This window comes from the organism of the source record quoted next, unplaced genomic scaffold (genome assembly GCF_019419815.1).
Source record: "Pyrus x bretschneideri cultivar Hongxiangsu unplaced genomic scaffold, Pyrus_bretschneideri_v1 Contig74, whole genome shotgun sequence".
Lineage (NCBI taxonomy): Eukaryota > Viridiplantae > Streptophyta > Magnoliopsida > Rosales > Rosaceae > Pyrus > Pyrus x bretschneideri.
This window is the reverse complement of record NW_025999814.1, coordinates 1,036,403-1,062,084: the sequence shown is the minus strand read 5'-3', so window position 1 is coordinate 1,062,084 and position 25,682 is coordinate 1,036,403. Positions and strand designations below refer to the sequence as shown.

The window sequence follows — 25,682 nt, the reverse complement described above, 5'->3', positions numbered from 1 at the left end:
ATTTACTTATTTATTTATTCTTACAAAATAACTTTTATGTTCTGGTGTAATTTTTTTTTTCAAAAATATTATTCATTGAATAAAGAAGATTAATATAGGATGATGTTCTTCACACACCTCTTTTTACATGTATGTTACCGTTCACAATACCTTACATTCCCTCTATTCCGGGCACTCCCAAATCATGACATCTCCATTCCATATATGGAAGTAAAAATAACTTTAATATAGAATGGTATTATCCACACACCTCTTTTTACCTGTCACACATTTCATGTTAATTTCTATCATTGAATTTTCTTCAATTTATTCGATCTAAGAGCCAAAAATTAATAGGAACATGTAAAGGTAAGAAGAGGTGTGTGCATAACACCATCCTTAATATATATGAAAGAGATTTGTTTTGGTTTAAGGCCTTAGCTTATTTGAATTTCACTTTGTAATCCTAACTATTCTTTTTTTCGGCAACATGGAAGAAAAAGAGAAAAGAAACACTAAGTAATAACTAGTTTAACTCTAACACCTCACAGTAGTCAATGAAAAGAGTTTGAACTAAACAGGAAAGAGGCTCTGCAAGCTCTTGAAATCCATCCTGCCATTAAACCTAGTTGGCTAACTCGTCAGCTGGAAAATGACTCTCTCTATGAACATGTTACAAATTGCAACTCTAGTTCTCTTTAATCAAACTTCTGCACTCTGAGACAAGACCATAGTGGGGATGATTAAGGCTAGAAGAAACCATGAATGAGAGAGACCACCAAAGCAGAATCAACCTCCACAATGTGATAAAGACAAATTTCTAGCTTTAACAAAATATTCATCATTCGCAAGATAACTTTTTTCTTCTATTTCTCTTAACCAATTTATAGGCAACTCAATGACCTGATCATTACAGATAGCCTAACTTTTAAAAGAGCAATACTGCTAATGGAAAAAGAAGCATAAGTGGACTAGATTTTTATTTTTATTTTTATTTTTTTTAAGCCTAAATAATCCAATGACTGGAAATATATCCATATATAAGTCCAATTAAGAATCCAGGTAACAGAAACTCATTTGCACTAAAACCCAATCACTTTCCCTGCAGAGATCATCTATTTTTGGTATAATGGTAGTCCAAGATAACCATGGAATCAAAATGTTTATTTTCTGAAATTGTTCTCAAGTTTGTTTAAGCAAGGCACATAATTAATTATAATTAAAACCAGATGCATGAAACAATGTAATTTATATCTAACATCTTGAAACCCCTCACATTGTATGAGTTTTTCATGTTGCTTGCTTGTGATTGAGTTTTGCTTTTCTAATTTATATTGTATATATGCTGAATTTTTTGTGTAATTTTGTTTTGGTTTAGAGGAAAGATAATCAGAACATCCAAAATGAACAGAAAAACCAAGGCGAGGCAGAGCTTAATGGAGAAAAAAAGGGAAAGAAAGAAAATGAGAAGAATAATAATACTCAGTCCAGCAAAGAAATTGTACTGAAAGCACTTACGCATTGTGAAGGATGCAAAGGTAAGGTTATCAAATGCTTCAGAGGTCTTGAAGGTAATTTCCAATTATTTCTTGTAGGTGTTTGGTTGGATACATCTTTAATGTTTACATGCATATATAATTTTTGTAAATTCGTTAGGCATCGAAGATGTTGTGGTTGATTACGCGAATCATAGAGTGCTTGTTAAGGGGAAAAAGGGCCGACCCCTTGAAGGTTTTAGAGAGATTGCAGAAGAAGTACAGCAGTTGTGTTGAACTTATCTCCCCAAAATCGAAGCCTGAAAACAAAGAGAAAAAAGAGCCCCAAAAGCGAGAAAAGGTATGTTATTACGGTCATGCATTCTTCGCGTTAGTGCACAAAAAATTTGTAAAATATTCAGTTTCGAATGCATATTATTTTAACATGTGAGTGAAAAAACCGTTACATTAAGCATTTTCATTTCTTGCCATGACATCAATCCTAGTGTTGGTATTGCAAATTAGTGCAGGCTCAGGTGGAAGTTGTGGTGTTGAAAATGTTGATGCATTGAAGATTGCGCAAATGATATTAAGAAAGACTTGGCGAAAATGCAGGGGCAAAAAATAAGGAAAACTAACGAAAATTGTTTAAAATTTTGAGTTTTAATGATAATGACATAATAAAAAGTAAAATGAAAAATATTAGAATTGACTTTTTAATATAAAAATATAATTTTTCATTAAAGTAAACAGTACCGAAAACTTTTCGTTAAAATTTCCAATAAACATCCTAATGTGATTCTTATTTCTCTTGAAATTCGTTGACAGAGAGGGGAACAGTTGATCCACCAAAGCTGCTAGAATACATTAAAAAGTGAAGCAAGAACTGAGGGACAAGGGCAAGAAAAAATAATAATAAAAAAAAATAGAAAGGGAAAGTATATTCTAATGGAGAAGGATTGTCTGCCCTTCTACTTTCGGTGCTCTCCTGTGCACTTCTGTTTTGTGTGGTCACAGTTAAGCCACGTCAACGTTTTATATTGTTTTTTTTTATAAAGATAATAAGACAAAAATGAATAATAATTTGGCTTAATCGTGACCACACAAATAAGAGAACACGAGAGAGCACTGGAAGTGGAAGGGCAAACAATTCTTGTCCTATTCTAATATCCTCCCCAGTTCTCAGCGCAATATATTTATCCCAATCGTTTAGTGATGATAACCCTTTTGCATGTTCCATTATGTAAAACTTTTCAAGATTATAATTGAGATGGATTAAATAAGAGAAAATTGTAACAATAATATATTAACTTTAACTTAATTAAAGAAATAGTCTTTGAATTAAATATCTATTATCATTGGTCCCTTAATTCATAAAAATGTGCAGCTATAGTCATGTTCGTTAACTTTGTCAGGATATTGTCAATATAAGTTATGTTGAAAGGACCATTGCTACAATTGAATTACAGTTGAGGGACCATTACTCCAATTGAGTTAAAGTTAAGTGACTATTTTTGCAGTTGGGTTAAAGTTGATGGATCATTGCTACAAATTTTCTCATTTAGTTTTCTATATTTTCCCCTTGATTCAGCCTCATGCATGTGACACATGACTCATTTTGACAGAAGTTCTAATAGAGTTAAAGAAAATGACTATAGCTGCACGTTTTGAGGAGTTAAGAGACCAATGATTATGAATTTTTAATTGAGGGACCATTACTCGAATTGAGTTAAAGTTGAGGGACCATTGTTACAATTTCCTCATTAAATAATTTCATAAATGTTAACTTCTTCATTCTTTTTTATATATTACTAATGTCATACAATTTTACGCTGAAATATAAACGCAACATAAGAAATAATTATCAAATAACGGTATGGCTAACGCACTGAAAAACTTAATATACATTAATCAGAATCAGAATTTTTTTGGTCAGTGTTATAAAGGTTACCATAAAAAATTTACCAGAAATGTTCTTGATAAAATGGTAAGCAACAAAAATTGAAATTTGATACCATAATTGATAAAATTTGATTGCCCAACTTATTTACCGTTCTTGCGCCACCAACCCATCACAGTCACCAACCGCGCCAAGCAACGGTGTTATAAAAAAATATAAAAGTAAAAATAAAATAATAAAGGAGAGGCAGGCAATGGACGAAATAATGAATACAGGTCCTTTTCGGATCTAAAAAAGTGAAACTTAAGGATTAAATAATCTGAACCGTTTAAATTTGATTCAACGGTTATTATTATTATAATTTTTAAATAAACCTTATATTTATAACTCGTTTGATCAAATTTTAACGATCCAGATCATTTCATCTTTAAACTCCATTTTTTAAGATTTGGAGAGGATTTGTACTCCGAAATAATAACCGTTGTAAAAACACGAACAGAGCTATGCCACGTCGTTAATGGACCGTTACTATCAAGATGAACAAGTCTACTGGGTCCCACTAAACTGTAAGCTGAGTTGGCGAAATATTAGTGGTTGGACCACAATGACGGGGACCTCATTGGTCATCCACACGATTACACCAACCCCAATAAACATTGGAATTTCGGAGCAGCATATGCCACCTAACACCAACGTCTAGCGGGCGAATATTTCCATATAAATTATAATTTATATTTCCATATAAAATTAAATCTGGATCATGCTTGGGCTTGGCGCACGTTCACGCACCGGCTCACGTTAGTACCTCACCCTCGGTCAGCATATCCCTTGAACGCGTCAGATTTTTCCACGTGTTGGAATTGTCCCGCGCTTCATAAATCTATCCGTTAACCATCCTGTCTCTCTCTCTCTCTTCTTTCTCCTCTCTCTCTCTCTCTTTCGTCTGCAACTTCCGTTGGAGAGGAAGAGAAAGAGGATCGCAAAAAATAAGTAAATAAAAATAAAGAAAAAAGATTGAAATTTTTTTCAAAAAGAAAAGGGAGAAGTTAGGAAATGGGGAAACTATTGTGCGATTCGACCGCCGTCGCGGAGACATTTCAAAGCCCTTCGCCGACGGTGCCGTGGAGGGACCCACCCAAGGCGTCGCCGCTTGACGAGGACACAATCTCGGCCGTAGATCTGGTTGAGCAGTCGACCGACGACGCCGCATGGGACAGTGTGGTGGGCCTGGAGGAGCAGCAGAGACGGCACCTCCAGAGGCTGCATACGAAGGGGGTGCTCTGGAAGCTCCCGGAGGATCACGACTCGTCGAAATCCGACTCTATAATGCCGCAGAAGTCGATGGTCTTCAGACTCTCGCACGGCGGCGAGGTGTCGTCCGACGGAAATTGCCTGTTCACGGCGTCGCAGAAGGCGATGAGGGTGGCGCGTGAGCTGGATGCGCGGGAGCTGAGGAGGCTGACGGTGCGGAGGTTCACGGAGGACTATGGATCTGCGGCCGCGGAGGAGAAGCGGGTGATAGACGACGCCATTCGACATATGTACGCGCCTGATCTGAAGGCGGGGTGGGGGATACATGTGATTCAGGAGGTCAAGTTGCTGGCCAAGAAAGACGAGCGCGTGAGTCTGGACTCCGCCATTGACGAGCTTCTTCAGCTCGGCATGCAGAGGTAACAGTTCCGCAGATCTGTTCTTTTTCATTACCTTGAAATCTAAATTTTTAATCTTGAAATTTAATAAAATAAAATAAAAATTCATTTCTTTAGAGGCGTAAGAACAAAAATTTGATTTATTCTTAAAATTTAATACATTTTATTCAGATTAAATACAAGAGTTTGATTTCCCTACGTTTAGATCTGAAAATTTGATTTCTTGTCTGAAAGTTTGATTTTTTGTGGGAAAATAATGAACACATGACTGTATATTAAGGTTGATTAACAGACATTGGTATGTTCTTGTTAAATTTCAGTTCTTGGAAAGATTTATGTTGTCGGGTTCGATTGTCTTATTATTTCTTGTGTTTTGTTCTCGTTTTTGTTGAATGTAGGGAGCTGGCAGCAGAGTCCATTTACAAGGAGAGATGTATCCCGGTGATTGATGGACAAAGTTGGGCCAAATACATGTCGATCTCTGGTTCACCGGATGATGAATACGACATCATCACATTGCAATACACAGAGGAAGGTTTATTAACCATCGACGAAAACAGAGTAGGTCATGCTGCAGCTTTCGGAGATGACATTGCAATTGAGTGTCTTGCCACAGAGTTTAAGCGAGAGATTTATGTGGTAAGGACAAGGAATGATTTTGATTGTTGCTCTTCATTTTTTTTATTTTGCAATGTGTATGAGTGCAATTTCACATCATTATTGGTATAATTTTATACGTGTTTGTATATCACCTCTTCTCTTATGATGTTAATTTTGTTGAATTTTTCGAAGTAGTGGGAGTTACTCTTAGTTTCTAAACGTAATATTGAGTAAATGCTGAGTTCGAAAGCATGAGTGTCTAAAATAGTCTCACTCTAAAATCATTGAGTAAATGATTATTTCAAAAGTACAACTGTATTAAGATTTATTGCACCAATTCCTGGGAAAGCTGAGTTGATATTTGAAGACTCTGCATTTTCCTACATCTTAATTTTTAAGATTTTAGCGTGGAATCATCAACACTTGTTTCTGTTTTGAGTCCAAAAGCTACCGCCCGCCTTGTTGGTGTTCTATATGCTGCTGTAGGCAGTAAAAGATAGTTATTCTCGGTTCTAGTATTAGTACACTGGCTAAACCTGTTTTTTATGCCCTTGATAATTTTTCCATTTTATGTCAACATCGGGATACTGGCGAGTATAGATTGGTGAAGTTTTTGAGCATGAACCAGATTATTCATCGTCTTACGAAGCATTCTTGTCTGAAACTCATCTTCTTACAGGTTCAAGCACATGGTTCGGATGCGATGGTTGATGAAGAGAATTGCGTTTTCTTCCTTCCCCACCGACCAAGGAGTCAAATTTGTGAACTTCCCTTCTTTCTTTTCATGAAAGGAACAGGTAAAGAAAAGAAGGATCTTTGGCTGAAAATACATTTCTAGGCAGTTGATTAATTTTGTTCATTGCCACTCTCAGCCTACCTATAATTCTGAACATTTATTGTACAGGTTGGTGTGGCGCCGGAGCTGATCACTACGAACCCCTCATTGCCCATCCTTTGTCATTAATTTCCCAGGAGAAGGTCGCGGTGGTACTCTGATGAGGGCCAGGGCCGTCCTGCAGTTTTGTGGCTTTAGAGAGATTGGCTAGAAGTAGTTGTTCTATTTATTCGTTCCCTTAGTGTTTGGCATGCAATCTAACTCTCCCGATTCTTCTCTGAATCGTCACAAGGAGAATTTGATTGCTTAGCATTCAATTTTTTGTTAGCTAGAATCAATCGGTTATCTTCGACTGCAAGTTGCAGGCTTTGTTCCTGCATTTGAGCCACCCTCTAGTAGCATTCGCAATGGTTTTACCGGCTTTTGTTGTTGTCGTAGTTGAGTGTTTTCATTTCCTTTCGGGTGGATATTTAGCTCGACGCTATTTCGTCCAAGCTGAAGTAGTAGTCCCTTTCTGTTGTATCTTAAGCTGGCTTTTATCATTTGAATGAAAGAATTGACTCCCATTTGTTCTCTCTTCTTTCTGGGTTTACTTTAATGCTTCAAAAATTCTGAGAAAATGTAGTTCTCTATGCAACTCTGCTTTGAGGAGCCTTTTGTGCCATTAAGCACGCGTTTAAAGAATTCGGAACCTTTTTGCGCAAATTTGTTTAACGTGATTTCTTGTGACCAAAGAATGACAAAAGAAAAGAGTTCTCAGTTCCCATGGCTTTTTTCATAAAAGTGATGGTGATGTAGTGCAACACGAAAATAATGTGAGTATTTTATATTAATTCTGAGGTGAAGGTAGTTTACTTGTTTGGTGTAAAAGGTTAGGGATTTTAATCAGATTTATCTCTAGTGAAATGATTTTCGTCTTTGAACTCGATTTTCTTTTTTGTTCATTTGTCACACATAGGTATAAGTGAATTAAAGATAACGATTTCCAAAATGCAGTCAGGAATAAGATAACAAGAGGTTTTAATAAAAAATGTGAGGAAGTACGAAATTTTTCGATGTTCGACTCATCACTCATTTCAATTTTCTTTTACATCACAAATTTTAGTTTGGTTTGTTCAATATTATGGAGATATTTTTGGGGCGAGGAGATTCAAACTCGAAATCTTAGGACCTCAAGCCCCCTAAACTCAAGACTTCAGTGCCTCTTGCTTAAAATAGAATGCTCTTAACTAGTTGAGCTACAAACTCATTGCTATGAAGATTTTCTTTTATAGTGAGTAGTTTCTTAGATTTATTGAAGTAAAAAGGTAATATGGTCTTTAGATTTATTGAAGTAAAAAAGTAATATGGTACCCCTTTTTCATTTAAGTGATTATTAAACTAAGGACATGGTTGGTGAAGAATTAGAGTTATTAAAGTTTTTATCAATCTCTGTGTCGGATGCATTTGCAACAAAACGTAAGTCGGTACAAACTACATATGAAAAGATGATGGAAAACAGCTTAAGTTTGATCAAATACATGTTATTATATTCCAAGTTGATAGAAGAAAACAATTAAGACCCTTGTTAAGTTTGCTGCATGCTGCATAATCTCCACTCTCTCCTTCTCACTCTCCGTGTTTGAGAGGTAACAAGTGGAAGTTCTTTTAGGATATTGATGGTTACACATTTATTTTTACCTCTCGTACATTTTTGTAAATTTTTTGCCATTGATCTTTTTCAATTCATCTAAATCGATGGCCGGAAATTGAGAAGGTGTGTGAGAGAACTAAAAATAAGTATGTGGATAATATTGTCCTTCTTTTATAGGGAAATCTGTTAGATAGTCCATTTGGTAAAAAAACAACTGCCTTTATTGCATTTGCTTTCTTGGAATATTTTTTGGTGTTATGAAGTATTCTATATGTTTCGCAATTAAATCTTATTTATTGTATCATTGATCAAACATTTAACGGTTAAATATTTTGGAGTATACTAAAAAATCTCTCACTTTCAAGTAAAAGTTTTATTCAATTTAGAAGATTATAAATAAATAGTGTGCATATATAGATAAAAAAAGGTGTAAAGAAATCAGTTAGTGTTATAATATTATGAGCCATTCAATGTGTGGATGGCCAACCCACTACATTCCACTCATCCCACTCAACATGTCCTTCCACTAGGAGCTGCCACTGCTTGCTTTTGGTGCTCCTACTTTGCCTATAAATCAAAGGAGATACGAAGAGAATAAAAAAGATAGAAGAAAAAAAAATGGAAGAAAGAAGCCAGAAGGCTTATGGCAGAGAGAGGAAAAATAGAGGAGAGAATAGAGAGAGTTATATTTGTAATCTTATTATTTCAGATTATAATGAAAGCACCACTACTGCCCCGAGGACGTACTCCAATCATACTGACTGTAGAGGAACCTCGTAAATTTTGTGTCTTGTTTATTTATTTCATTGCACACACCGTCAATTTTACAACACGTTATCAGCACGAGAAGTTCTCGTGTCAATGGAAAGCACAATGCCACAAATCCTGTTCACCTATGTTGCCTGGAATCTCACAGATAAGAAAATCTTTTCATTTCATCATAAAATCTTTGTACTACTGAGTTACAAACACTCTTGGCTCCAAAATTTATGGGAACCATTTCAATTTTTTTGAAACTCACCAAAGGAGGAACACCAATTGGAACTTAGTTTTACTATTATTTCTTGGATAACTAAAATGACTTCGAACTGTGAAATAATAATAAAAGTAAAAGGGATGAAATAAAAGAAAATGGCAGACCAAGAAAAAGAAAAAAGCAAAAGATAAGGACTTAATCATTGCATTTTCTGTTTTGGCTTATTTATGTACATGATGTTGGTTTAAAGCCCTATCACAAGTTTTATTTATTTAAAGCAGTTTATTTACAGTGGGTAGAATTATTACCCTTTGCTTTAAAGCTTTGATATTTATGTGAACGGTGCTGAATCAAAGCCCTTGTCACAAGCCTTATTTACTTAAAAACAATTTATTTACCATGGTTGGAATTACATATTGCTTTAATTTATTTTTTGTTACGATGAGTACATACTGGACCCAAAGTTCCTTGATCAGATAAGAACCTGAAGTTTCTTGATCCTTATCACATAAAATGATTAGACCTGAAGTTCCATCATGCAAAAAGATCAGGAATGAAGTCCCTAGATCCTCAAGATCGGACATGAAGTTTTTTGATAAATACCTTAAGTTTGAAGAGCCAAAGTGCCACAACTTAATTGTAAGGCCATGAGAGTCCCAATTCATAGGCTATTAAATAAAGACCAGAAGTTCCTTGATGTATGATACATTTTGCTGGAGAGTTTACATCTCGAAGTTTTGATGATTATTGCATGTCATCGGGCATTGATGTTGAACACCATGTTCCTCATGTTCATACTCAAAATGATTTAGCAAAGACATTTATTAAGCAGATGAAATTGATTACCTGCACTCTGCTCATGAAAACAAGATTGCAAGTTTTCTACATGTGAACATATCATTATACATAATTCACTATTAAGTTTGGTTGAGACCAGTTACCAACCATCAATATTTCTCAGTACAACTCGTGTTTGGGCACCAGCCAAACATTACATATGTATGAGTTTTTTATTATGTTATCTAAGTACCTATTTCACTGCCACAATGTACTAAAAATGAGGTCTGAAGCAAACTAGAAATTTATGTTGAATTTGATTCACCATCTATCATTCAACATTTGGAATCCTTGACTGGGGATATGTTTACCGCACGACTTGCAGACTATGATTTTGATAAGACAGTTTTCCTGCCGTTAGGGAAAGAAAATAACATCATTCCAGAAGAATGATAAGAAAATATCATTCCAGAAGAATGATGAAAAAAGACCGTTCCAGAAGAACGATGAGAATTTGTCTTATTTTGATTCATGAAACAATCAATATAAAAACGAAGTGCGAATAATTGAATGATACAATGATATGCAAATCAAATGCTAGATGCATTTAATGATGCAACGAAAGTAATAAAATCACAAATACTTGCAGCGAATGTGCCTACATGAATTGATGTTCCTGTTGGACAAAATAATGTGGTAGCAAATCTGTTACACGCCTGAAGCATGGCAGACCCTTAGATTCAAAAGGTTCAGTACTTCGAAAGAAGAAGAATATGACACTACTGAACTATTGCATTCCCAAAGCATAACTGTTGCATACCGGAAGCATGACAGTCGCCGTATGGATACATGTCCCTAAAAAGGACAATTCGCGGACATGAGAATGTTGATGTCTCATGCATGAAGCATGAGAGACATATAGGTTCCAATGACTCAACTCCCGGAATTGGAGATTAAAATCTCAGCTCTATAACGCTCAAGAGGAAGTTATGATCCGCATTATTTAAATTATGACTATCTTGGAAGAAATATTATATTGCCTTGAAGAGGCAATGGATATCCAAAGAAATTAAAAGTTTTTATGCATGTGCATGCACATGAGAATATGGGATCAATGATTGATGACAACCAATGGTAATTTTGGTTTTTACAAGTAACTACTAAATTCATCAATGAGCTGTATTGATATTGAGTCACGTTCTTTTGTTCGTCGACGAAAGGAAACATTATTTGCCAAAAATGGAGAAAGGCAATTCCATTACAATCTTGTAAGAACATGGAAAAATGGACATATATATATGTATATAATACAAATAGCCAAAAGATGTTGAACCAAATGAGGTTACATATGGGCATTTGTAATACAGTGAATTACACTCACATAATATGACACAAGGTTACTAATTGAAACCTGAAATTATGCTCTTATAAACAAATTCATATGAATGGAGAATTATATACGAAGGGTTATCAGTCGCCCACCATATATCTCCATAAGTAAATCCCTTAAATATACATAGAAGCAAGTTGCTCTGTATAAATTCCAAAGGAAAATGTGTCATGAAGTGTAGAAAATCACTGAAAGATTCAGATTGCTTGAAGAAAACCCTGGAAGGGTAAAGCATAAAATATGTACTTAAATACCAATGGATGATATAAATTGCCTTAGTGAGTACTATCATTACGATATTGTTGTAACATACTAAAATCTCTTACAAGATTCGTTAATATTAGATTTAGACTCTTGAAGAGTCTAGAAAGTTTATAAAGTGTTGAGAGAGATATTGTTTCGAACTGCAGAATCTAACAATATGCCAACACGAATCTTATCCATGATGTTTATAAAGAATCATATGGATTGAAAATTATGAGTTGAATACTCAAATTATTCAGACACTAAGAATGATCATTTATCTTTGTGAAGGTAAAGATAAATTGATATTTGGTCCAGAAGTATCACATCTTGGTGAAGTATATGCTTTATTGTATTTGGCATAATACATTGAATGAAATAAAGCTTATCTATTAATATTTTCGAGAAGTTACATACACATGAGTTAAAACAAACAAACAGGAGGAAACCTTCACAAAAGTTGCTCATGTGAAGCCTCGGTACTCGAAAATACCCCAGAAGGGGAAGACACCAAAGGTTGATTATTTGGAGCCTCAGTACTTGGTGAAACTCCAGACGGCTGAGACAATGTGTATCTTTGGAATAAAGACTCGAACCCCTGATTGTCCTTTTGAGTCTGACCTTCGAATTCCAATAGCTGGTCGAGATTTCTTTTCATGCTCGTCGAGTAATTATTTGCAAGCATGTCTAACACTCTATTCTTATGCTTGATCCCTCTAATATCTCATTTAAGACTTGCCACCTCAGTCATCAATGATTCAACTTGGTGAGTTTGAGCAAGTAGGCGTTGGCCTATATTAGAAACAGATCCCGCATACTGAATACTGAGAGCCAAGAAGTCTTGAACGGCCAACTCATCAGACTGGTTTGAAAGGATTCTGTTATCCTTGGGAGTGAGAAGATTCCTAGCTACCACTGTAGCGGTTAGGTCATTCTTCATCACAGAGTCCCCAACTGTAAGAAGACCATTAGAAGATAAGAAAGACGGGCGCCATATATTATCTTGACGCGGCTCGTCTGTATCATTCCTAAGACTCAATCTAAACAAATGTTAGATAGGCAAGCCATTTTTTTAGAAATGATGAAGGAAAAAGGAGGTCAGATAAAATCTCATAAGTGCAAGAAGAGGAAATTCCTGCTGGTAACAATTTTCTAAGTGTATATGAACAAAATTGATATATCTATAAAAAAAGAGGTAATAGGGTCACCTGTTCAAAAATCGAAGAGACACCGCTCTCCGAATTTCAAAAGCCAGATTTTCAAGATAAAAGTTCATCAACATTTCTTAGACACAATCTCAGCTTTTGGATATCACGTGCAACTTTGTCAAAGATCTCTGATAAAGTTGAAAACGCGTGAATCTTACTGTTCTAATTACACCACAGTTGTTGACAAGAGTAAAGGCACAGAACCACTACCTGTTATTGGGAAATCCCTATATATGTCGACCTTTATCTTCCATAAAAAGGTAGACCTACAAAAATATCTAACTCTTATTCCTCTCCGAGAATGCATCTTGAACAAAGCATCTTGAAATATGATAAGCTCATATTTATATATATTTTATATCAAATTCATTTGTTTTTTCTTAGTTAGTTCCTTATATTTTTGAGTTATTTACCTTGTTTTTGTGTTTTTTAGGATTTGTCAAGTAAAGAAAAGAAAAATAACACAAGTGGAATGTTAAGTAATAAATTCGTCAAAACTGCCTGTGCAGGTCAGCTGACTTTGGAAGCCAGTTGCGGACAGCTCAGAATGAATTAGAGAATGAGCCTTATATGTTTGGAAAGCTACGGATGTCTATTTTCTGGAACATTTTACAGATTGTTAATATCATTTTTCTAGAAAAAGTTATGGCCGTTCAAACACTGAAAGGTTCCCAGGAGGCTGAGCAGTTTGTAACTGACAAAGAAGCATTGAAAGCAATAAATCCCATAAAACTAACAGCCAAAACTGATGCAGCCAAGAACAAGCCAGCTAACACCTATTCAAATATCAGAGGAAATGAAAAATTAAGTGAGAGTAATGGGCATAAAGGCTGCCTAAAGAGTTACAATTGTTTTGGCATTTCCTCCCACTTATTGTCATCACTAAATGGCTGTTAGTGGGGTGAGTTATGGAGAAAAAACTGTGGCAGCAGAAAAGAAGAAAATACCTACAGGTTGCAGCAACAAAGGGGGAGAAAAAGTGTGAAAAAAAAGATAGAAAAAAAAGAAGCAAAGCAAGGGAAAAAGGCAAGGCTGCTGCGTTGGGGAAGGAAGGAAAGGAAGGAGGAAATCTTGGCATTCTCTTCTCTCGGTTTTATCTTCTCAAACTCATGTCTTTCTTTTGGTTTAATTTGAGAATTATGTGTAACTAATTTTTAGTAGTTAGGGGCTGTTTTGAAGCCCCTAATATGATTGCAAGTTTGTTATGACATTTCGTTTGAATTACTTTTACGAATGGATGAAAATTGGTTCACTACTTGTCTCATTGATGAATTCTTTATGTGTTTTCTATGGATGCATACTTAGTAAGCATATCTAGGATTCTAATGCTATGAATATGTGTGTGCCTGCCCTTGTCGAATGAGGACCTACATATGTTCTAGAGTAGTACTTGTTAATTGCGATTAACATGTGAATCAATTTCTAGGATAAGTAAGACAACACTAGTACTTACGATGCCTTGTGATGACTCAAACTCTTTTCGTTCTTAATGATTTCTACTTGTTAAATCTATGAACACACCATTCGAGATTGCATGTTAGGGACTAAGTTAAGTTGAAAACGCCATTCTCTTAACATACTACATAAGAAAGAGTAATAGGTTGAGTTCTAACATTGAGCCAACTTGAGCATCTTCATCCAAAAATGAAAGGAATTTGAATGAAACATAACATGTTTGCATGATTATTTGGTGGTGGATAGCAATTCCCCTAACTCGTTTTTCTTAATTTGTGAACTACTTAAAAATCTGTCTCTGTCTTGTTTTTGTTCGATTTAATTTAAATATCAAATCAACTCCAAAAATCCCAAAAATTTGTGTGAGTGTAGCTCTGTGTGTCTAGTATCTACATATAAAATTTCGTAGACTTTAGATAAGTGTAAGTCGTTCTAATAATTATTTTTCGGTGGCTGGTCAGTAGGGACAGCAGCCCAGTTTTTGTGACATTTTAAGTAGTTAGATAAAACAATCTTCTGCGGGAAAAACCCTTATTTTCATATGCTACAATTGACAAATATTATTGTTAATAAGGAAAATTAATAGGACATTTGTGTGCTACTTTGTGGTGTGTTTTTAATCCTATCAAAATACTCAGTTTTCTTCCTCTCCGAGGATACATCTTCAAACAAGTCACACCACAGCAAGAGTATTTCATATCATCAGGGACGAGAGTAAGAGTATCTTATATCATGCAATCTCCATGTCATTTCCTTTATCATTGTTCTCACCTGCAGGACAACGAGAAAGTGAGCAATCAGTCGCCACATGGAATCAAGCTCCCGATCTGGAACTGATTGCCCGAAACCTCTGCCTAGTTGCTTACCTTGCATTGCTCTCGAGTACTCATCTTCAATTATTGATATGATGTTGGCTATTTACACTGAACCTGCTAAGCATAATCAGTCACTGAGAAGTGATGTTGTGAAAGACCTTTCAAATGCAAGGTTTGCATTCTACTCCTGCATCAGAGGACAAATACTGCAAGAGAAGATGCCAAACCTACATAGGAAAATACCACTTCTGCAAGGAGAACATATAAGACAAGTGAAAATGATACATTGAAGCATCTGGAGACAAGCACAACAAAACACGAACTGATTCATCCCCGACGGAGCCAAAGATCACTTGTTAAGTGGAGCTGCTCGTGGTTCCATTTCATTCAAGGACAAGTCCCAAGGATCTTGAAGAAATCACAAGTCCGATTCAAGATCAAATGTCCACCACCCTTGAATCAAATTTAGCTCTAGATAAATAAAGTAAATTCAGACATTTGGAGGAAACCAGAAGGCCCTCCAGCCCATTTCAAGAACAAGCCTGTGGAAAATCAACAAGTATAACAGATGTGTTACTACTCATCAAGGGGAGCATCTAAAAACAGATCAAGGTTTTAACGAGTCAATCGAAGACTTATGGCCATCCAAGGGGGAGTGTTATAATATTATGAGTCATTCAATGTGTGGATGGCCAACCCATTACATCCCACTCATCCCACTCTACATGTCCTTCCACTAGAAGCTGCCACTGCTTGCTTTTGGTGCTCCTGCTTTGCCTATAAATCAAAGGAGATACGAAGAGAATAAAAAAGATAGAAGAAAAAAAAACGGAAGAGAGAAGCCAGAAGGCTCATGGTAGAGAGAGGAAAAAGAGAGGAGAGAATAGAGAGAGAGAGTTATATTTGTAATCTTCTTATTTCATATTATAATGAAAGCACCACTACTGCCCAGAGGACGTACTCCAGTCATCCTGACTTAGAGGAATTTCGTAAATTTTGTGTCTTGTTTATTTATTTCACTGCATACACCATCAATTTTACAACAGTTAGCTTATTAATTTGGATATGTACATCAATATGCATGACAGATATATGGGTCAACAATCAATGTTGGGTTTTGCCTGAGTAGCCTTGCTTTTACAGACACCACCACTAATTAATATTCCACATGCAAAAGCATTCACCTTACTAGTTAGCTTCTTCACACTCTTTGAAGAATTTCAAATTATATTCCTGCAGGACTCCATATTTCTGGCACCAAGTTATTCAGAAATATAACAATCTGGAGCTAAGCATGGTGGTTCTGGGAGGGAACTGGGAAGAAAATGATTTCAGCATAGGGAAGGAAGCTACGTTGTTCTTCTTTGATTCAATAACCCTAATAATTAAAAAATAAATTAAAAGTGCTGATGTCACACGGAGTACACATGTACGATCATACCACCTATGCTATTGCAGAAACCAGCAGCTTGCCTTCATAAAGTCGTTTGGTGATGCAAATGTATGTTTCTTATTTCAGAAGAGGAAAATTGAAACCCTAAACCCTAAAACAAAAGCACCCAAATGAATACATTCTCAAAACCTACCTTGTTTTCAATTCTATACAGTGTGTTTATCTTTTAACTCTTCAAATTAATCTTTCAAATTAAATCATCGGTGCCGGAACTGCTTTGCTTGATTGCTCGAGCTTTGAGGGCCTGAAGTGCCAAATAAACCCACGTTTGGAGACTTCTTAATCCTTAAGGCAAATTTGTTTCGTTGTTACCAATTATTTTTTTTTCAAGGACTGAATATTTCTTAGTCAAGAATTCGGGTTACAAAAGTTGTTTCACATCTAGTAATAAATATCAAGGATACAACAGCATCAGTATATTTTCTTATACTATTAAAGTCGGTCTATAAATATCTGCCACAATATAAAATGGAAAAGATATCTAGCTAGCTCATTATTCGATCACATGTTACAATTATATGTTCCACGTTGATAGAAGAAAGTAATTTTAACACCCCTGTTTGGTTTGCTGCAAAATACTATGCATGGTTCTAGTTGTGGAGACAAAAGCAATGCTTTTGAGTCCTTCTGTGAAGCTTCATTCACGTCCAAATACATATGGACTCCACTTTGTGTGTGTGTGTTTGTGTGTGTGTGTCTCTCTCTCTCTCTGGTAAGAAGTGGAAGTTATTTTGTAGGAGTCTAGGAGAATCTCTAAGCCGTCCATTTTGTAAAAAGCAGATGCCTATGCATTGAACATTTGGGTTCCAAAAGACGATAAAAAAGGAGCAACAAGCATATACTTGCTCTATATGAATATGCATTGCCAGATATATGGGTCAACAATCAAATATGGTACATGGAGAATTCAAAATTTGGAAAAAGGGAAGGGTGCTACTGAATAATGTTGAAATAAAATATTAGAAAGCGTGCTTAATTAGATTCAAACGCAAGTTACCTATATGGCCTTGCTTTACAACCCGCCACTCTCCATGCCGTGAGAGTCTGCAGGGTGCTATTCTCTGTAGAAAAGTAAATTTCCTTTTTCAATTAATTTTGGGTTGAAATCTCAAATTCTGGGCTGATTTGGAACTTAAAAAAAAGAAACAACTTATGAAAAAATTTAAAACATCAAATATATATTTGATAAAACAAAGAAAGTGTTTTTTTTTATATTATAAATTGTGGTCAATGACAGTAGAAAAGTATAAAAAAACAGAAGCAGGGTTTACCATGATTCTAAAAAGATATTTTTACCCATTTAACGAAATTTTCAAATATTAAGTATACCCCCCCATATTTTACAAAATTACAATCATTGCCCCTCACATTATTCTTGTTGACAATTATTATATCACATTAATGGCCATATCATTTTTAGTCATTTAACATACTCAAAGCAATTTATATAAAAATTTACCAAACACTTATACACTTTTTTTTTTTGTTAAAAGCACTTTTACAAAAAGGTGTTTACCAAACACTCAATAACGTTATTTTACAGCTGTTAATTCTTACAGCACAATAAAAACTGTTTTTTTTTTTTTGTTTTTTTTTTTTTTAAGCACAACAATACCAAACTAGCCCTCTGTGGTATAAGAACAAGTTGATCGATCGATCCACTTGTGAAAGTTCGACAACTAGCTAGCACACATACTTCACATCATCCAATATGTATTGATCATATATTTGACTTGAGTGTTGTCGTATGCAGTATTTAAAATATTAGTATCAGTAGAAATATTAGTGGGCAAATTTGTGGAAATATTGATGGATATATCGTATATCTATATCGATATCGATTGCCTTCGATGGAAATGATGGAAATTTGCTCAAAAACATGAAAATTTAAAGTTATTTTTTAGGGAATGTCATATGAAACCACAACACACCTATGAATCAAGAATTAATGATTATATATTGTGTAAACAATAAGTATGCGATATGTGAGAAGAAAAACATCCTTATAATGACAAGTAATAAAATAAAGCATTTCACTAGAAAGAATAAATTATACATAACTTAATTGAAATTTTTGTCATGAAGTAGTACAAGTTTTATTGAAGTAAACTAATACCATAAAGAAAGAAATTAAAAAAAAAGGGGTTTTTGAACATTAGTACTTGTAAGAGATTAAAATTTAAAAAAAAAACCTAGTGCTAGATTACATATTCAATTTAATCCCTTGAAGTGTACTTTTATCAAAATTTACATTCAATATTTGTTATTTAATGTGTATTTTTATTTAATCTCTCCACATTAAATTTTAATTTTATTAATATGCACATATTTAGTTTTTTTTTAATTATGAATGAATGTAAATGAGAAAATATTAAAAGAAATTTGTGATACAAAAATATATAAATACATAAGTGTACAGAAATGATTGTGCCGAAATATATAATTGACTTTTTCGTACTGAAATATTTGTACCTACATGATTGTACCGAAATATAATATAATGAACCTAAATGTATTATATTGAATTAATGTACCTAAATGTCAATACCGAAATGTATGTACCTAAATGTCAATACCGAAATGTATGTACCTAAATGTCAATACTAAAATGTATGTACCAAAATGTACGTACCTAAATGTATGTACCAAAATGTACATACCTAAATGTATGTACCGAAATATAATACATTGAATTAGTGTACCTAAAAGTCAATACTCAAATGTGTGCATCAAAATGTACGTAACGAAATGCATTGTATTGAATCAATGTAATTATATGTTTGTACCGATGGATATACCAAAATATTCAAATGTATTAATGTACCTAAATGAAGAACATAAAAAATTGTTATTGGAATATATATTATAAAAAAATTAGTTCCCTAAATGTAGACATTAAAATATATTATGATGAATGAAATAAAAATTATATTTAAATGTAATTAATACATTAAAATAAAAATAAAAAGATAAATAAAACATCAAAATATAACTAATAAATGATATGATTAAATGTACTAGGGACTAAAATTGGATTTTAATCTTACACAAGGTTATAGTCTAAAACTCATCTTTTTTAAGGATTAAAATGAAGTTTTCTATAAAAAAATAAAATAAATAAAGAATGGATAGGCTCATGGATATTTCCTGTGAACTTTTTGCAAATTGTCTTCAAACACTAGATATTTTCTGTAAATATCGAAAATATCTAGGAAATTGACTGATTTCCGGAAATATCGTGGATGTATAGTGTAAAGTCTTCACCCCCTCTTTCCATATCGTTCCTTGAATTTTTGGATATTTTTGTGGAAATATCGAGCATATCCAGGATATTTCAAACGCTGATCGTATGTGATGATCGTGTAAAATTTAAAATAGTATTGTCTCATATCGAAAAATTAAGAGACATGTATGAATGTTTATCAATTAGTTTCAAAATGAATGTCGACTTCCTTCTAATCACTATAAAGCGTTTCACCTCAATAACTCTCTCCTACCCTCTTTGTGGAATGTAGGTTTGGACTTTGGTGATTTCCTTTTACCCTTATTTTTTTTAGAGCACTAGCCGCTTCAAGAATATTCATAATTAATTTTCTACAGGGCTCCATATATCTGGAACCATACAGAGAACAATTTGATCAAACTAAGCTAATTGATCATGCTAATTCTTGTTAATGTCATGACTAAACTATACCTTCCAGTTCCATTTCGTCAATCTTTGAACTCCTTTGTTTTGAGTTATTGACTACGACGTCGTCCCCGAGCTCCTTTACAAAGTGCTTTTTCTCTTCGTTCAACACATGTGCCGTTGGCATATCAACTTTTTAGGGCAAAAAAGCAACAAAAAAAGGCCTTTGGGGCATATACTAGGGTATATTAATGTCGTATATATTGATCTCTCCTCAGTGCCCAGCGCCTACCCTATATAATTAATTAGGGAATGGCAAGCTCTTTTTTTATGGCAAAAGTCTAAGTACTCCAAGTGCTTACTACCTTTTAAATCACTGTACGATACTAACCAATATACAAAAATAACGCATTAATTTTTTTGTAAATGTTATACAAAAATCGATGAGCATATTTAAAGAGAAAAAGCCATGTTTTGATTTATTAAATTTATGCTTCGTTTTGTTTTTGAGGTCCTCCGTTGTACTTTATAAAAAGATCAAGGATGGGCTAATGTATAAAGAGAAAAGCCACCTCGAGTCATGACATGCTTGCGTACATGCATACGCATAGTGTGTGTGTGTGTGTGTGTATACTGTGTATTTAGTTACATTTATTTTGCAGCATAGATTAAGAAAATGGTTAATGCTCAGGAAGGAAGCTATATTGTTGTTCTCTAATTTCTATAAACCCTAATTATAAAGAATAAAATAGGGCTGATGTAACATGGACGTACGAGTGCGACAAAACCACCCATCGAATTGCAAAACCAGTAGCTAACTTTTATAAATCGTTGCTGATGCAAATGTACGTTTCTTACCTCAGAAGAGAAAAGTTGAAAACCATCAAACACCACACCACTCCAGAAAAGGAATTTTGAAAGGCTATTCGGAGGCTGGAAAACAAGAGCACCCAAATCAACGCACGAGAAATGCTAATAAGACTCTTTGAAAGTAGAACTTTTAATAAATTATGTGTCACCTTACAAATTAACTTTAATTTATATGCCAACATTACAAATATTATGTAAAAATATGAGGTGGCAGAGAATCTAAAAAGAGTCTTATTTTTAGAGAATTTCTTTAGCATTTTTCAAGACATTCTCAAAATCTGCCATGGCTTTTCATAAAGTAATACATACCCCCACACTCAAAACTAATAAGAAACATTAACAATAATTTTATAAAGTTGCATGCATGCCTTGAATTCCACAAATTAACCAAAATAACACCTCCCCCACCCCCCACCCCCACTTCACTATATATAACTCCTCGTTTTACCTTATTTACGTTCAGTCAGATGTGAATACAATTCCTCACGGTATATATCAGAATATATACAACTTATCCCTCTAAATTCCTCATACTTCCATTTGAGGAATTAATGGATCAAATCAAGGCCGAAAAGCTTGGAGCCATGAAATGCTACAAGAAGAAGCAGAACTACAACAAGAGTAATCAATTTCTTTACAGTCTTATTGTTCATGCTCTTATTGCGGTGACATGCAGTTTGCTTTGTTCATACTCTTATTCGTTTCCTTCTCTCTACACCATCAAACATTTGTTATTTATTTCCCTTCCAAATTCTTGGTCGGGGTTTAACAACCCCAAGTGCCTCTTCATTGTGGTGAATTTTATAGTCGTATTCCTTATTGGAGAATCAAGGCTCAGCAGCAGCAAGCAATCGTCTCCAGTCACTGAGATGTACAACGAGTATGTTGAGAGAAGTCGGAATCTCAGGAGACCACTCTCCACGTTTCAAGAGAAGAAAGAGGAGAGGACCTTGCCGGAAATGTTGAATCCGATAAACGAGGGCAATGCGGAGAGTATTGAAGATAAAGAAGTTGATGAAGGTAAACAAGATGACAAGCATGATCATGGTCATGACGAGGAAGACTTTAAAGAATGTGGGGAAAACGCTGAAGAAGAAAAGGAAGAAGAAAAAGAAGAAGAAAAAATGGAGGGAAAAAAGGAGGAAAAGGAAGAACGAGAAGAAGATGAGGCTTTAATGCCTGCTGAGGAACTAAACAAAAGAGTTGAAGACTTCATTGCAAGGGTTAATAAGCAAAGGTGGCTTGAAGCTAGAAATTTGGTTTGTTGTAAAGCATGATTAATATATGTTGGGTACCCGATCATTGAAAACAGATTTAATAAATTAGTAGGTGTTGGAAATTATATATTATAATCTGAAATATTGTAATATATAATTTTAATAATTGAATGAAAAATATTGTTAACCAATTTCTTAGAAAGGTTATGTTGTTTAGGTGTATTCCCTTGATAAGTGATGTATACTTATAGATGAAAAGTTACATCTCTTTAATAAGCAGAAATTGGATTTTATATAAACCCATGAAACCATTGGTATTATATATAGAAAATTAGAGTTAATTTTTCCTCTTGAGAAATAGGGTTTTCCCACTTTGTTTCTCTCATGCTTTGTGTGTCAAATTCTGAGTCGTGTCTTGAGAGTACGACATATATAAAGTTCGGCAGAGTCTGAAGATTGAAGTGCTTTGACTTCAGATTATAGATTGTTGAATCCTGAAGATAGACGCCTACCGAACTACAAGCACAAGAGTAGGGCGAAATTTTATCTTTAGGACATTGCATTTATGCAAGACTCAATCTCCAAGTTTGTCAATTATTCTAACTTTCTCTCTAGTTGTTTATATTAATCTCATATATAATTGATGTTGTGAATTTCTTTATGATTATTATCATTGGAATTATATTGTTATTTTTCATATTTTTTAATATTGCTCCAACAGTTGGTGTAGTTATTCTATGACATTTGTAGCTTGAAGCATGATTCTTGACAAGAGGGGTTTTTTTTATTCCTTTCTTTTTGGTACTTAATTTGTGATATTAGTTACGGATTACAATTTACAATAACAATTTTCTAATGGTAATTGCCATATATAATGCCATTTGCTGTCATGTATATTTAGTTATTAGAGAAACCAAAGAAAATGAAATGGGGAAATGCATTATAAAGAAAAAAGTACGGTTCAACTATTTTCCCTGACATTTTTGCCCGTTTTACTCCAAGTATTTTTGTCAGTGACAAAAATAACTAGTTATTTTTAGTTTTTTACTTATTGTAGTGGAGATGAAAGAAGAATGAAGGGATGTGGCGTCGGGGGAGGGGGAGATAAATAAATGAAGATTATATGAAATCAAAAACTTGAAACTATCTGTTCCATTTTTTTTTTTGTTTGTAGTTTTTACTTTGTGTCATTCCATACACATTCTTTTCACGTTTCTTTTGCCATCATTTCTTCATTTTGTCATTCATTTTTCTTCATTTATAGCTGAAAAATTAAAAACTAACAACTAAAGATATATGTAGTAAAACTTCTATAATTAAATACTATGGACTAAGAAAATTATTGTCTGAGAGAGTTTATCATTATACTGATGAATGCTTATTAATTTAAAAAGAATTTATGTTTTGTTCAATTATTTTCTATGTATATTTTTTTGATAGAGATCAATTACATGTATCGATCTAAAGGTGATTTGGTGTGATCTATTCCACTCCAAATCATTTTTTTTTAATGCTTAGCTGATTGTAAGTGAGAGGTCTCAAATTCGATTTTTACCAAAAACAAATTCAAATCAAATTATTATGGCTAGCCCTTCTTTAGCTTATTCATCCACCCCTTAGGGTAGATAATATCGAATGTATTAAAAAAAGGTGTAGACCTAACCTATGAATTAACACATAATGTTCTCATAAACAAAATTACTTTTCCTATTAGTTATTTGATAACTAAATGCTTTCTTGAGACTAAATAAACACCAAGTTGATGATATATCTTTGTTGTCCGTTTTATTTGAATTATAATTGTTTGTTGCAATTTTTTCCCCTCAATACCGACATGTTTATTAATAATTTTGTAGTTGAGATTCTTAAATTTCTTGACATTAAATATCTAAATACTTTTCACATTGCCCTAACCCTAAAAAGGAGGAGAAAACACTCAGACAAGTCATACTTCCTGTGTGCGCTCATTCTAATTTGGAGTGAATAATATTGTATTAGATTCAGGAACTTTGCAGGTTTGAGGGTGGCGAGTAGAAAGTAGCAATATACCCTACCACACCAGTCCACACCAGTCGGCACTCAGCACCAATATATATGCATGGGTTTGATTTTGACGCCCATGTCAAGGGCTGAAATTCCTTCCTTAGCTCCGAAGAGAGGAAAAAGATGAATATACCAAAACCAAATTGTGAACAGCTGAAAGTTGCCTACCCTCTTTCTTAATATATAATCCCTTTACTTATTTGACATTGTCAAATACCTAATCAACATATGATTAAGCATCATGTGCTCGTGGATAAATAATGCATCTAAACTTTAAAGTTGTAATTGCCAAGCCCGACTGAATAACAGTAATATATATTTACAATCAAAGAGCACTTACTGGACATGTATGTTTTAAAATTGACTGAAATGACTAACACTTTTATTTAGGCAAAAGGCATCAAAATTTAATAACTATATATGTTCCAAAGCGGGAGAGGGAGAGGGAGAGGGAGAGGGAGAGGAAGAGGGAGAAAGTGGGAAGTAGAATCCACCACTAAAACAAAGAAACTTTAGCAAGAAAATTAAAAGAAACTAAAGTTAGAAATGAAAGCATCACTCGTAAGCAGATTTTCTTTTGCTGATATTTGAGAGATACCTTTGGTCACACATTTTATGTTAGTGACTTGAATTGTCTATTTTATAATCTTTTGTAAATGATTACTCTTGTTCAAGGTTCTACAAGATAATAGGCGCTAGTCGAGCAGCGAGCTGGGGCCTAGCGCTAGGCGGATTAGATGGATTTAAGTAAATCTATTATATTTCGTGTAACTAAGTGTCTTTTTAAACGTAAAATATATATAATTTCATATTATAAACTACAAAATAGAATGACATATATATTAGAAAGTATTGGAACATAATGAAAACATGGAGAACATGCATATAATATGTATTCATTTAGGTATTGAACAAGTCTCTTACAAGTTATTGAAAAAAAAATGCAAAATGAAAGTTAATTATATATTTTCTGTCTAAGTGAGATTCAACCTAGGCTAGTGCCTAAGCGGTCTAGGTGAGTGCCTCAGCAGGTCTAGGCGTCATTTCTTAATTTTCAAACGTCTAGACATTAATTGAGACGGTGACCAACTGCCTAGCGCCTAGGCAGAGATTTTTAGAACAGTGCTCTTGTTTGAAAATTTGACAAATTTAAAATGACTAAGATGTTTAACTTTAGATTGAGTGTTAAATGATTTTAGATTTGAGTAAAGTTCTGTAACAGTGATCTTTGAGACCTAAAACTAAATAATTCGGATCATTGAAAAAAAATACAAAGTGAGGCCTAAAAAAATGTCCGTAATCTTATATGAGCAATTAAACAATTAAAATCCCTCTTCCTCAGGGATATGTGTGATTTTAAAAACTCCAACGCCCTCAGTTTAGTAATTAAAGGGCCAAACATATGTTTTCTTGAGCTAAAATGATGAAATTTGCAATTATTTAAATCTCGTAAATGTTGAGTTCGATATTAATTTATCCTCTACCCTTAGTTTAAATATTTCGTTTATAAAAAAGTTTCAAACATGATATATTTCC

At 34.1% G+C, this 25,682-nt stretch overlaps 2 protein-coding genes across 2 annotated transcripts; both read left to right on the top strand.

The window, feature by feature from the left end:
- The first annotated feature begins 4,261 nt into the window (after positions 1-4,261).
- Positions 4,262-7,004, top strand: LOC103961431. The gene is made up of 4 exons (XM_009373971.3): positions 4,262-5,024; positions 5,402-5,642; positions 6,283-6,400; positions 6,508-7,004. The coding sequence occupies exons 1-4, from the start codon at positions 4,408-4,410 to the stop codon at positions 6,597-6,599; spliced, it is 1,068 nt and encodes a 355-aa protein (XP_009372246.1). The 5' UTR covers positions 4,262-4,407; the 3' UTR covers positions 6,600-7,004.
- A 14,356-nt stretch (positions 7,005-21,360) lies between these two features.
- On the top strand, positions 21,361-22,299 carry LOC103961430 (X-linked retinitis pigmentosa GTPase regulator-interacting protein 1-like). Its single transcript, XM_048574764.1, has 2 exons — positions 21,361-21,507; positions 21,694-22,299. The coding sequence occupies exons 1-2, from the start codon at positions 21,438-21,440 to the stop codon at positions 22,161-22,163; spliced, it is 540 nt and encodes a 179-aa protein (XP_048430721.1). The 5' UTR covers positions 21,361-21,437; the 3' UTR covers positions 22,164-22,299.
- The last annotated feature ends 3,383 nt before the right edge of the window (positions 22,300-25,682 follow it).

Bases quoted from the DNA above. Each gene is read 5' to 3' on its own strand.
- LOC103961431 (XM_009373971.3), top strand. From the start codon at position 4,408: ATGGGGAAACTATTGTGCGATTCGACCGCCGTCGCGGAGACATTTCAA. The intron at 5,025-5,401 runs GTAACAGTTCCG...TGTTGAATGTAG, and splicing joins CTTCAGCTCGGCATGCAGAG to GGAGCTGGCAGCAGAGTCCA. The intron at 6,401-6,507 runs GTAAAGAAAAGA...TTTATTGTACAG, and splicing joins TCTTTTCATGAAAGGAACAG to GTTGGTGTGGCGCCGGAGCT.
- LOC103961430 (XM_048574764.1), top strand. From the start codon at position 21,438: ATGGATCAAATCAAGGCCGAAAAGCTTGGAGCCATGAAATGCTACAAG. The intron at 21,508-21,693 runs GTAATCAATTTC...TGAATTTTATAG, and splicing joins GAAGCAGAACTACAACAAGA to TCGTATTCCTTATTGGAGAA.